This window comes from Nanorana parkeri, unplaced genomic scaffold (assembly GCF_000935625.1).
Source record: "Nanorana parkeri isolate BGI_ZX_2015 unplaced genomic scaffold, ASM93562v1 scaffold183, whole genome shotgun sequence".
NCBI classification, from domain to species: domain Eukaryota; kingdom Metazoa; phylum Chordata; class Amphibia; order Anura; family Dicroglossidae; genus Nanorana; species Nanorana parkeri.
In genome coordinates, this window is record NW_017306451.1 from 1530288 (window position 1) to 1544661 (window position 14374).

General features: G+C 41.4%; 1 protein-coding gene across 1 annotated transcript in view; it reads left to right on the forward strand.

Annotated features, from left to right (window-relative positions):
- Positions 1–13116, forward strand: part of TRMO (tRNA methyltransferase O) — a 24889-nt gene extending 11773 nt beyond the window's left edge. The window contains exons 3-6 of the mRNA XM_018555075.1: positions 337–511; positions 3837–3994; positions 8713–9285; positions 12891–13116. Coding sequence (XP_018410577.1) covers positions 337–511; positions 3837–3994; positions 8713–9285; positions 12891–13099 — 1115 coding nt within the window. The 3' untranslated portion in view covers positions 13100–13116. The remainder of the gene's footprint in view (positions 1–336; positions 512–3836; positions 3995–8712; positions 9286–12890) is intronic.
- The last annotated feature ends 1258 nt before the right edge of the window (positions 13117–14374 follow it).

The following is a 14374-nucleotide window of genomic DNA, read 5'->3' on the forward strand; positions in this document are numbered from 1 at the left end:
TGGGGGGGTGAGGCTGTTTCTCAGCTATGCCAGCACAGAGCACTGCAGCGTGTGGGAAAGGAGCAGGATTTTCACTAAAAGAAAAAGGTATTTCAAGGTATTTCCAAGTAAAAGACAATTGTGCATCCTATCAATAGAGGCTACAGGAGTACAAAGAAATAAAAAAGGTGTAAGACACCAGTTGGGCTATAATAGATCAACTATTTTGTGAAAGTGCTTAAAAATAGCAAGTGTTCAAGAAATGACTGGTTCCGTATTGTGATGTATTTTCACAAAGACAGGAAAATAATTCAATGCTACTTTTAAAAAAATCTTCTCTAAAAAATATTTTTACAGGACATCTGTTAACCAAACCAATTGGATACATTGAATCCTGCTTCGCAGAAAAAAATGGCACACCCAGGCAACCTTCTGTTTGCAGCTTGTCTCGGGGATGCTTAAAGATAAGCAAGAGTGTTTTCAATAACCCTGAGCATTCTGTGATGGATCTACAACAATTCTCTCATGTATGGTGAGTTTTCAGAATCAAAGTCCTGTTTAGAAATGAATTGACATGCGCTTATACATTTGTGTTTCATATTTAAAAAGGCAAAAAACATTTCCTTTTAGCTTTTTAGAATTATTGAAGGGAGTTGTCAGTTCTTTTCTAGAAGTTGCCTAATTGCACTGGCTTTACACTGTTTAGTGCAGCTTCAGAGAAAAAAACTCTATTGTCTTATTGTTGCTGTTTTATTATTTGTCTCCTATCATACTGCATTAGGGCTTGTTCACACCAAATGCAGACCAGATCTGCATGAGTTTCTGCACACGCAGTGCAGTGTGTTTTGCCGCGTTTTGGATGCCTTCCAGGCCGTTCCAGAGCAGGTAAAATAGGGCTTGCTGCAGTTTTTTTTCATGCTCTGGAACTGAACGTTGCGGTGTGAACTAGAGCCCAAAATACCATTGGATGCAGTTTTGATCCGGTCTGTAACTGCTCTGCACCTGCTCCGCTTTTGGTGTGAACTGGCCCTTAGCTATAGAAATTAAACCTAAATTGTACATTTTCCAAGGTAGTGGAGAGTCATTGTACATTGTTGTGGTAATCCACAGCTATTAGGGATTTGAAAATGCCATTTGTTGCCCTATAGTGGATGTAAACTCTAACATTGAACTTCTCCCTTTTTGCTCCCTTTCTGACCGTTTTATATATATACTAATCTGCAATATGCCACCACATATATGGATTCGAAAGGTGAAATAATATATATATATATTATTTTGAATGGGTTTAGCTGTACTGTAACTATGTTTACAGCTATTGAATGCCCTAAGGGTTATGGCTTTGCTTTTTTAAGTTTAACAATTTTTAAACTGACAGTTTAAATTTTTTTTTATGTCAACAAAAATGTTTAATTTTACAAATAAACATTTAGTTCAATGTATACCCATGTCACTGGTGTCACACACAGTAATGAATATTCTAAAGCAGGGCTGGACAAATCCCAGGAGCCAGGTAGCCAATGCTCCTTAAAAATTCCAGCTGGCATCTAATTTTTGGGGTTTTCCCTAGTTGTTGTCAATGAAGCTTACTCAGGAATACTGAGATCTCTGTGAGGTTATCAGTACCTGTTAATCCTACATTTACGCATTATTGGCATGCATTCCCTTAACATAAAAAAATAAATATGTTTCTAGGTTAACTCTAAGTTTATTACATGAGCACCAAAATGAGTGTTTGGTAACCTGTCTTCATTTGTATTTTGCACTCCCCAGTTCGGTCTGCAAATAGTTTGAAACCAAACAGTTTGGTAGTTTCAATACATTTAAATTCAAAATTGACCAAACGGAAAATGTCCTACATCAAAGTGAACGCAGACTGTATTTATATACTGAAGCCATTCTGCCAACCCTGGGCTTACTCGTGTACAGTTATATTTACTGGGACAAGATGATAAGTGAGTTTTTTTGTCATTAAGAAAAGGCTGCAAACCCTTTGAGCTACATCATTGGCCATTTAAAATACATTTCATTCTTAGCATAACTTTTAATTCCTAAAACAGACGATATTGATTTATTTAAGAACATTTAAAAAACTGAAAATGAAGTAAATATGGCTAAATAAAAGTCACACAAACAATGCTCAACAAGCATTTTCTCACGTGGTATAGGTTCATTCATATAGCCAAATAAATATGTGCAAGAGATGCGATTTAGTGCCTTGTGCTTAGACAGAAATTACATATATGGATTATGTGTATTTAAAGCTGCCTTCATTTGCTTATCACAGTTGTCACATGCTTTGATGGCTAACACTGAAAGGCACTTTGTTGAGCCAGAGCTACAAAGTATTATGCTTAGTTGACTGAAGTATATTGCCTGCGGACCTGTGCTGCATGTGCTGGGTCACCCACCACAGAGGGGAACAGAGGCTTTCTCAGATACATCTGATTGCCAGAGTTTGTAGGATATATAAAGTCATAGAAATAATGATCCTTTGACATTTATATGTAATAGCAGGTACCACTGAGTACATTAGGTTACTTTTAATATTGATTGCCCCAAGAACACCCTCCTGCACTTCACTATGGACTAGCGAGGCCACCTATCACAGGGAGAGGCCAGTAGTGATGTGCAGAAAGATGAGGGGCCACTTTCTGGACCAAGGGAGCTAGTTGAATTTGGCATACCAAAGTGTTCTTGAATATGAGGCACACAGTAGGATGCCTTCACTATTTTGGATCTGATTTACATAGAAGCATCACTTTACCATACCTTATATGACTTCATGTTCACCTGCGTGCATCTGAAGCCGAAATCTTTGCTTTTGATATAGATTGTGGAAGGGTTAGCACCACGTTTATGTTGCTGGTCCTGCCCCTGCTGGGTAGTTTCATCCTGTCTGTTTATCACTAGGAAAGAAAGTGATGGGAACTCAGCATTTTAAAGTTTTTACCATAACAGGAGCTGAGGGGAATTTGTCCAATATTCTGTCACTTTGTAGAAGTTTCCTCCAATTTCCAGTTGTGTCTTTGGGACAGAAAGAGAAGGAAAATCTCCCCAACACAGACACAACAAATATAAATCTAACTATTTTTAACCAATATACAAAATGTTTTGGCTATAGTGACAAATTGTGTCATTTTTGTGATGAAGAAAGTCTGGGAAGCTTTGTTAGTAAGTATAATATGTAGAAAGAGGAAGCATTGAAGCTGACTTTTACCCATATCTTTAAAATAACAACACACCTTTTGGAAATGTTTAGTAATGACAATCTACAAACTTCTAGATAATTGCCGGCTTTGTATTCTTTGCATATCTTATTTCTCTTTTCTTCCCCAGTCTTCTGACAGTGGCCATGTTTACCAAGGGCAGGGGTCAAGATCTCTCTTTACTTCCTGGATTTCTGGCACATGTGACCATGCACATCATCTCAGGGGAGCAAAATGCCTATCCCTGAGAATACAGATGAGATTTCCCAGTAATGTTCTGCTGGTGACAAGGAAATCCCAGTGTGCATTGTTTTTGCAAACTAAAGTAATTTGCACTTTCAGAGCAGGAAGTGGATGCTCTGCATTTGTAAGTACTTTAACATCACAGCATTTTACACCTGACATGTCTATGTTATTATTAATCACCACACACAGAGGGATTTGTAGAATTTGATTTTTTACTGTAAAGGTCTGCTTTGAGTGTGCTGCTGGCAGCATCTGTTTTCAGTGTTTACTCTTCTAGATATGATACAAAAAGAAATGGGTGTTCACAATGTACAGTGGAAGGAGATCAACTATTTTGGATATTCTTATGTTTTTCAATATGTTGCTCTACATTTGTGCTTTACATTATCATTTCACTTGCAGGATTTTATTTATTTTCCACAAAAATGGACGTTTAAGCTGCAAAGCAAAAGTTCAACCACCAAGACTAAATGGAGCAAAAACTGGGGTGTTCTCCACCAGAAGTCCTCATAGACCCAATGCAATTGGACTGACTCTTGCCAAACTAGAAAAAGTAGAAGGTAATATACATTTACTGAAATAGGTAATATAAATAGGTAATGTACAAGCATACTTACTGGGGGGAATTTATCAAAACCTGGAGCAGATTTGCACTGCAGCCAATCAGCTTCTCTGTCTCATTTTCAAATCTTACCTGAGCAAACTGAGGAGAGATGCTGATTGGTTGCCATGGACAACTGCTCCGGGTTCTCTGCTCCAGTTTTGATAAATTCCCCCTACTGTGTTTACATTCATTTCAATCTCTTGGAAAGCAGATTTTCCCAGACATGCAGGGCTGGTTGGGGCCAAGCTGCGGCATATAGTCCATAGGAAATTAAAGGCCCACACACCATTCTTGTCAATTGTTATTCACATTATTATTTAAAATTGTAAACCCCCTTACCAATGAATGCATAGGCCTTTATAAACATGAAGTACTTGTAGGAGGACCTTATTCATATAAGAAAAGGAGATGTCAAGGGGAGCAGCTTAATGCTGTTATCACTTCAAATAACCCGTAGCCTGAAGCCCACATATGGCCCTTTAGAACTTACTGTGCGACCCTCGAGCCCCAGCAGGCAGTAATCATTATTTTCATGACCTGAGTATATACTCGGACAGTGGAGAAAAGTATTCATAAACTGGCTTCTACTTGCTAAATTATTTATTTCATTCACAGTGTTTTTACTTTTTCTGTTGTCTGTTATTTTTTTTAATTTTTTGCTCTGTCCTTTCTCATGGATCTTCCTAAGAAGAATTCATATTAAATGTGGTGTCCAGTATTTTTTTTAGGGAACTAGTCTCTAACAATCTCCAACCATGCCTGTTGGTATGTCTGCAATCTTTGACCATCTTCTATAGCATGCTTACAGTCTCTGACCACCTGTTTATAGTTTGTCTAGGCTTTGGTGTTTTCTTTAGCATTACATATATCAAGCATTATGTGCAGCCCTTAGATGATATCAGGGGTCACACTTGAGGCCCCTTACATCTGGTAAGATATCCTTTGTTACTCCAGACTTATATGGGCATGATATGCTGAAGGATTTGTGTAATGAATGATGTATTCCTTCTTGCTCTTCTTTTTTTTAGCTGTTAGTGATGTTTCAGTGCTAGCGAACTGGAGGCACTGAAATGTTCACAATTAGGGTAAGACAGAAGAGTAAGGAAGGTATGGAGTGGGAAAACAGATACTGTACATGATGTATACGTGTGAGTCACATACATCTTCTTTTACCTGTGTGCATATCACCCATCTTTTTTTTTAGTAATCAAGGACACTTTCTTTGAGTGCTGCCAGTTTTAACTAGTCACCCCAAACCATACTCCAAATACACCTTTTCTTAAACTGTATTGCATGTAGAATTAAAGATAGCTCTGCAAATTAAAAGGACAGGTGGCTAGAGGTCATAAATATAGGAACAGGGATGCCGGTAACAATGATCGGCCATTATCATCAGAGCCGCATGTGACAAATACAGGGACACAGAAAAACAGAAACAAATTTAGTGGAAAATTAGGTTGGTATAGATGATAGGTGGCTGAGCATGCAATCATATACACTTTATGAGGGGTGTAGTTAGGGGCACAGTTGCAGTAGGCACCCTGTGCTTTATAACTTTTCATGTCATAGTGTTAGAGCTTACAGAAACCCTAAGCTTACAATAGAGCTTGAATTACATAACTTTGAGTGGGATGTCTACCCAATATAAAGTAAACCTCTGTTATTATTAGGAATATATCGATACTAGTATCTGTGCCAATACTGAGTATTTGGGCGAGTACTCCGATACTTGCCTCTGATACCGGAGCTTCCAGTCAGAGGGAGATCTCCCTCTGGCCGGCAGTGCCGAGAGAGCTGGGAGACGGCTTCCTTTCCAATCAGAAGTCCGGCAGCGGGTTTTGACCTGCCACCCATCTTCCTGATTGGTCAGGAAGCCAGGCAGCCTCAACAAGAATGATCAGCCGCCTGGCTTCCTGATAAACTGGGCACACAGCACCGGTACCGGTATTCGTACTCAATACCGAAAAAACGGTATCAGTGCATGCCAAGTTCTTATAGCTATAGGAGATGACCGAAGGATTCTGCCAAGCCATGGCTTCTGAAATCTACATACCCTGAAAGCAAAATCTACCTTACCACCCCTTATTAACATATAATTATTCATTTAGTAGCATTAGGGTGTTTATTTTCACATATATAAAAATACATAAAAGCTGTAGTTTCCCTTTAACATATTTCTATAGCTAACCCAAATGTATTTTGCTTTCTACCTGTATAAGTACCTGAATGTGCCTTGATATCATATTCTGTCATCCCATTATCAGCATCATTCAGACTTGAAGGGGGGAGGGACACACTAAGACTACATACACATGCTGCGGCTGGGGATTACTTCGGAATAGAGCTGCAACAATTATTCGATTAAGTCGATTAAAATCGACGATGGAAAACGTTGTCAACGTTTTCCATCATCGATTCGTCGGCTAAAATTCAAATTTCCCGCCCGCCGCTCACGCCCGCCGCTTACGCCACGCCCTTGTCAGTTAAGCCACTCGCGCCTACGCTGGTATACCCGCTCACGCGACGCCGCTTACGCCACGCCCATGCTGAGGACATGCGTCTGGCCCTCTCCCAATGAGCTTCCTGACTTGCCGCTGCCTGCCGAAAACGAACAATGCCGCTGCCCGCCAACAACACCGTCATTCAAGGTAAGTCGAGATCGGCCGGGAGCTTTGTACGCAGCCCTACTTCGGAATGCGGCTGGATTCCCAGGTTTGCCCACACAGATGTGGCTGCTGGGCCACAGATTGCATCCAGGGACAATCATTGATCCTGAACCATGGGTAATCATTCCGTGTATGATTACTTGCAGACAGCCACTGACAGATGTGGCCGCTGCCACCCTGTTATTCACTTAAACGGGCTCAGTGACCAGACCTGTGTGGACACACTTTGGATTCCTGCCACAAGAATCTGCAGGTTGTTGCCACAGGAATCCCCAGCCGCAGCCTAAAGCCTTGTGTAAATGGCGCCTAAGAGCTAGTCAGCTAAAGCAAAGATACCGGCACTCCAAATTTGCAAAATACGTCTATTTATTGACGTGCATCGTGGTAAAAAACAACGAACGTTTGTTTTACCTGATGAAGGGGATCCTTTGTGACCCCGAAACGTTCATTGTTTTTTACCACGATGCACGTCAATAAATAGACGTATTTTGCAAATTTGGAGTGCCGGTGTCTCTGCTTTAGCTCACGATTGTTACGGCTGCCACCCGTTGACTACCGCAGCACCCAATTCTTGAAGGGATTCACGCGGTCAGGAGTGCGATGGGACCATGGACTATCTAAGAGCTAGTCAGTTCATATGTGTTTACAGGGAACATGTGTTAACCTGCGTTGTGTTAAGGCAGCCCTTCTGTAAAAATGGGCTGCCAATGCACCATAATGGATGAAAAATTGTACATGACCCTTTTATGAGGGTGCACAACACAACAAAAGGTAACTGCGTTGTGGTGCCCTGCAGTGCGTAACTGTACAATGTACTGGGGTGCCATTAACAATGAGCATGTTCTTTGCCTTACTGCGCAAGTATGAATGGGTCTTTAACAGTATTACAAATCTACTGGCATATGAGACAGTTCATATATGTGTATTATAACTATGTATTTAGCAGTTTTCCTACAGATTAACTTTAATTGTTTTAACTACTTGTTTTTTTAAATATAAATCATTTGGGAGACACAGACATTCATATTTTGTAAACAAAGCTTCTGTCTCAGAGATCTATTTACGGTTATGTATATAACTGTAAATAATTTCAATGACTAGAATATCAAAAAGTAGGCTCAATTTGGGGAGTTATATGCATCTTTATTCACATAACTAGCAGCTATCATCTTTTCTGTGATTCTGTCATCTTTTCTGTGATTTCGTTATCTACCTTTGCAACAACAAAATAGCCTACAAATGACTTTGATTGCAGAATCAGTGATATATTTTAAGCCAGTAGGTTAATTACAACTTGTTTTATTAAACAGATATATCACTAGATCAGGATTGAGATGTGTAGAGCCTCATAATAATTCAGATTTTTTTATTAATATGACTCGGAGAGCAGTCAGTCATATTGAGATCTTCTGTATGTAGTGTTATCAGGCAAATAAGCAATGCTTTTCTATTAAATTGCTATAATATAGGGTTACATTTTATTTAGGGATGCACTGATACCGATACTAGTATTGGTGCCGATGCAGAGTATTTGGGCAAGTACTCCTACAAATGCTCCGATGCCTAGCCCGATACTTCCGGTATCAGGAACCCGGGTAGCACATCATTACACGTGGGTTGTTTGGGTCCCACCAGGGCTGCAAATGGGTCTCACCAAGGCTGCGTATGGGTCTCATCAGGGCTGTACAGTGTCACCAGGGCAGGGAAGGAAGAGGAGGAAATGTGCAGCTGGACCGGTGCTGTGAAAGAGCTGCCGCAAGATCCCCAGCAAGCCCAGGACCTCAGACAGCCACTCGTGTTTAAAAATGTAAAGAGCTGGTATCGGCACTTATTATCAGGGCATTTTCACAAGTATTAGTACTTGTGAAAATGCCCAGTGTCAGCACCTAATAGATTACACATTATTTTCTTGAGTTTAGAAACACTTTAAGTGAAGACTTTCTTAAAAGTGGGAAGATTTTATTTCAGCATGCTGGAATTTTATAATGTACTTATTTGTTTATTACAGGTGGAACACTGTATCTGTCTGGAATTGACATGATACAAGGAACTCCAGTTATTGATATCAAGCCATATATTTCAGAGTATGATTCACCGAGAGCAACCCATTCTTTTGTTGAGGAGCCAGAAGAAAACAAAAAGAAACATGAAGGCAGTGATGATTCTTCTGAGCACCAGCAAGAGACCTCACCTAAAGAATTCAATATAATCTGCCATGGTGTAGAGAATAAAATGGAAGATAAAGCTGAGATATCTAGCAGTCATGATGAAATATTAAATGACCATAAAGAGAATGTGGCTTCAGAGACTATTGTCGGAACAACTCTACCGGTGGAAGATTCATGTTCATTGCAGGAATATTCTTCCAGGCAAATAGGAAAGGATTTAAGTGTACTGGATAAAAGGACTGAGCTTACACATCAAGTGAACACAGGTATAAAGGATAATGAAGACAGAGCCAGGACTTGTGACAGTTTTGTTGCGACCTGGGTGACAGAATCACCTGTCCCTAAGTTAAAAGTCAGGTTTACACAACATGCAGAAATGGAATTGAAGCAGTTTGAGGCAACATGTGACTCTGGTAAGATATATGTCTTGCATGCTTCATTTGAATAGTTGTACAATTTATTGTAATCGTGATATTTTGTGGCATACTCTTAGACAATATCTCCGTGCCACAGTTCCCAACTATGTACCTATTCACCTGCAAAATTCTGGACCATTTCTGTATGTTATAGCATCACTTAGTGAGCTGGACTACATTGTGATGGAATGACCCAGGACGCCAAGTGAAGAGATCTCTCCCTGAGAGCTGGTTCACTCCAGCCCTGTTGGCTGCATGGGACAGCGTTGCCCAATGCAAAGACAAGGCAAAAAGTGTTTTGCTGTCCGTTGTGATAAAATGATGCAGGTATCATTTTCTCGCAGTGCATTGAATTTCCATAGAGGTAAGAAAAAAAAAAGCTATTCTTTTGGCCTATCCTCTGCTCCAGTGGTATTCACTAAGGTGTAAGCCCCTGTTTTTGCACTCTCAGGGTGTCCATATTGAGGGATATGTGGGGGATCTCTTGCTGAAGGCCTGGTCCAAACAGCCTCTGAGGTCAGATATCCACAGAACAATTCAAATGCGGCAGTGTTTCGGGTGGGTTCTTAACCTCAATGTCTAGAATACCTGAATATTTTCTGGACCAATAAGAGTCTGCAAAGGACTAAAGGTGGCCTCCTTTAACCAGTTGACATCCGCGGTGTTAAACCCCCTTCCCATCCAGGCCATTTTTCAGTATTCAGCGCTGCGGTACTTTGACTGACATTTAATCCTTCATGCAGCGCTGTACTGAAATGAATTTTATACCCTTTTTTGGGGACAGATAGAGCTTTCTTTTGGTGGTATTTATTCACCACTGGGGTTTTTATTTTTTTATATATTAAGGAAAAATTACAGATTAAAAAAAACAAAAAACTGTTTCCCCTATATTAAATTCTAAAACATTTATAATTTCCCAATTTTTTGGTAAAATATAAAAGGCGGGGTCTAGTCGGGTAAAGAGACACCAAACATGTCAAGACTTAAAATTGCGCACGCCAGCGAAACCTCAAAAAAACTAAATTACCCAAAATTGGCCATAGGCGACGCATTAAAAGCTTTTACCGCTCATCAGTTTAGTGTTATCAGTGATTGATGGCCCTAAAATGATTGCTTTCACTGCGACGTTCGCGGCGATATGTAACATGTGTAGCGCAATTGTCATTTTCGCGTGCTGGCGCATGCGACGCATATTTACGTTTAAATGTGCGTAAACGAAGGTGGGGGGACTTAAACATTTGGGGGGGTGGTTTACTTTTTTTTATTTGTGACCTGTTATTTTTTTAAACTTTTTTTGTTTGTGACTTTTATTTTTTTTAACTTTTTTTATTTATATAGATTTTTTTTTTACACTTATTGTTATTGCTATTATATAGGGGGATACCATCCCCCTATATAATAGCACAGGTACACTGACAGGTCCTCTTTATGGAGACATTAGGGGTCTCTAGACCCCTAATGTCACCTGGAGACCCCAAAAGAAGCTGATGAAGCACAGATTTGCTTCATCAGCTTCTTCTATCTGGCATAGGAGCCAGATGACTGACAGGTGAATGCGGAAGTGATGTAATACACATCACTTCTGCATTCACACTACGGAGGGAGAACAGCAAGGAGCTGATCTCCCTCCCTCCTCCTCCTGACGCCATCCCGAGCCGGTCCCGGGCCGCAGATGGGGCAGCGGATCACGGGATGAAAGGTGAGGGGTCAGGAGGGGGGAGATGGCGGCACCCGCGATCGGCGGCTATAGAGTTGTATGTTGTATGTGAAACAGCCGTTAACGGCTGTAGTAACAAGCGGGTCTTTCCTGCCCATGTGCGCGCTAGGGGGCGCGCGCGAGCAGGAAAAAAATGCCGTCTGGCGACGGCAACCCGCAGATAGGAGTCAGCCGTCCGTCCGTTTTTTCTTAACGGGCGGACGGCAAGAGGTTAAGGTGGTACGATATGCTCAGTTCCACCCCAGATCGCTGCAACGGAGCATTCTAGCTGCATGGAACAAACAGGCTCACTCTCTGGATCGTCCCATGCGTTTTTCACTCAAAGCAAAGATCTCGCTGGCTTGATGGATCTGCAACCTGACATTGGAGACAGGAAAAAACGTCCTTCCACTGCAGAGGATTGTACTGATGATGTATGCCTGTTCAGCTGGGAAGGGACCTGGTCGGCGAGGCAATTCAGGCAATCAATCAATGTTCTGCAGCTGAGAGGGATTCAACTCTCCCTGCAGCACTGGATGTGGTACCTGCAAGGGCGACCAACAAGGGTACATTCTGACAATGCCATGGCTGTGGCATACATCCACCCTCAAGGAGGTACCAGAAGTGGCGCAGCTCAAAGAGAAGTAGAGGTGATCATGACCTGGGCAGAACTTCACGTTCTGGCTCTGACTGCTATACACATTGTAGGAGTGGACAGTGGGCAGGCAGTTGGGGAAAGATTTCTTCACTCCAAAGTGTTTCAGGAACTTTGCTGCCCTGGAGGATGCCAGAAGTGGATCTCCTGGCCACCAAACTCAACAACAAACTGGGCAGTGGTATCCTCGTTTTATGGTAATCATGACATCATCCTCCCTTCCATTTGTCCTGCTCCAAAACATCCTAGGGAAGTTTCCCTCTACTGTCTGGATGTGGTTCGAGCCGTCTGAGTTTATCTCAGCTTCATTCCGACGATCTGATTGTCTCTTTTTCCTTCCTGAAGGACCTCGTAGGGGACTAACTGCCTTTCCTTCCACCTTTTGTCGATGGATTAGACAGATCATTGTGCATACCTATTCTGCTAAAAATAAAGCTCTGCCCTTTCTTGTGAAGGCACACTCTGCTAGTTCTGAGCATCTAGGCATCTTCTCTGCAGATTTGTAAGGCCACCACTTGGTTTTCTGTTCACTACGTTCGACCAGGTGGGTATTCGGGTTCCTGCTGATGCTAGCTTTGGTTGTAAAGTGCTATAGGCTGCTATCTGAGTTTGTTTGCCCTTCTTCTGTTATGTGGGCCTGATGGCATTTTTGTGCTGTTTTGCCCACCCCTCTGCTCTCTCGCTTTCGGACATACAAGTCTTCTGTGAGTCTGCCTGTGTCCTGTACTGTACGATTAAGAACACAGGATTTTTTTACTTACCAGTCAAATCCGTTTCTCGGCGTACAGTACATCACACAGGGCCATTCCCTTTATGTCCTCTATCACTAATTAAAAAACTGATGATTCTTGGGAGAGGTTATATGAGGGTCCGCACAGCACTGGTCAGTGTACAGTCACCTGATGATAGCTGCATATTGCCCAGCCATCTCTTAATTGCCTGTACTGTACTCCACGAAACGGAGTTACTGGTAAGCCAAAAATCTAATTTTTTTTCAAACGCTCCCCTTACTACTCTCTAGAACTATATCTTAATGTTTGCAATTTAATTTTAGAGTAGTTTGATTTAACCTACATTAATTTGATACATGAGAAATTTGCCATGCTGAGATAGTACCAGAGCAGTGGAGCTGTACTACTCCACCGGTTTCTGTGTGATGTAATGCATGTAGTAAACATGTTAACAGCATTGGCCCTGCAAGCATGATGCTTGAAATGAATAACCATCATTTACTTGCTTGTGTTTTCTCAGGGGGGCCATGTTTCCGTTACTTTAAGTCATTTGAAGAAGCAAAGTGTGCAATCAGCACTGTTCTATCAGCTGACCCTCGCTCAGTTTACAGAAGAAATCGTTGTCTGGATCGCTTGTTTTATTTTAGCCTTGATACCATGCACTTGACATGCTGGTTTGGTGATGGGTTTGCAGAAGTAGTTAGAATACAGCCAGTCTCACAGGCTTGATGCCCGTATTTGTTTTCCTTGAGCTTTTTTAATAGAAAAACCAGTAAAAAAATATCTACCACTTATGTATTTTACTTTCAAGAAGACGTCTAACAGAGGTAGAAAATATTATTTTATTCTGTTTAAAGTGTAATTGCACATTTAGTACAGTTACAGATATTTGGTCAGCCCCCATTACCTGTCTTAAGCTGGCCATACACTGAATTTCAGTCAGCAGGGCAAAATTCAAACAATCTGTGGGTGGCCCTGTTGGCGCCACTCCATACGACAAAAGTTGATTTTTCAATCAACTTTTGTTGAAGGAGCTGAGCAAGAAACTGTCAGCTGAATGGTGACTGCAGCCAAGATGATGCAGGTAAGATTGCTTGGTCAGTGAGTATAAAGCTGGCAATGCACATGTAGTTTTTTAAAATAAATTATTTATTGAGTAGCGTACAGGATATACAACCAGATATATGAAGACATATTGATAAATTGTTACAAGTAACCAACAACTTGGCAGCAGCCAGGACCACCACCCATGGGGACTCAAGACAGGTAACATTCACACATCCAGTAGTCAACTCTCCGTCAAAGAGAAGAGTGTATATTAATCCATCGTTGGTGGACAGCCCCACTGCTAGCCAATACAAACAATAAGGTCTTGATATGTTTTAAGTGTTCAGTCTCAATTTTATTTCTATAAAACGGCGTGGCTGCAAACGGCGGTAGACAAGGATCAAAGGGGGGAGGGAGAGGAGAAGATGGGGGAAAAGGAGAGGGAGAGCAAGAGGGGAAAAGAAAGAGCAGGGCCAGAAAAAAAGGAGAGAAGAGAAAGAAAAGGCCTCACTCCAGGAGACTCAAATATTCCGGAGAGGAGGAAAACTCGAACCAGGTTGAGCAAAACCGAGCCCCCGTCTGCACATGTAGTTTTTGTCGCTCATTTCCTCCATCCACGTTAAACAGCATGGATGGAGTAAATGAAAGACAAAAAACTACAAGTGTATGGCCCGCTTTATACTCACTGACCCAGTAATATATCTTCTGTGTAGTCTCATCAGCACAGAGCTTGCCATAAGGATTGAGAATGCATGCTTTCTCAAGCAGCTTTTGACAAGCAGCTGTTCATTGCTGACAAAGCTCCACAGCCAATATCATGACAGGCCTTGGGGGAGGGAGAATTGCAAAGCTGCAGTTACACTTAAAAGAACTAAGTTACTCTGCATTTCACAGGCTGGATTCACACCAAAGCATGCATGTTAGTGCACCCTGTTAAAAACATTGCACATGCATTTT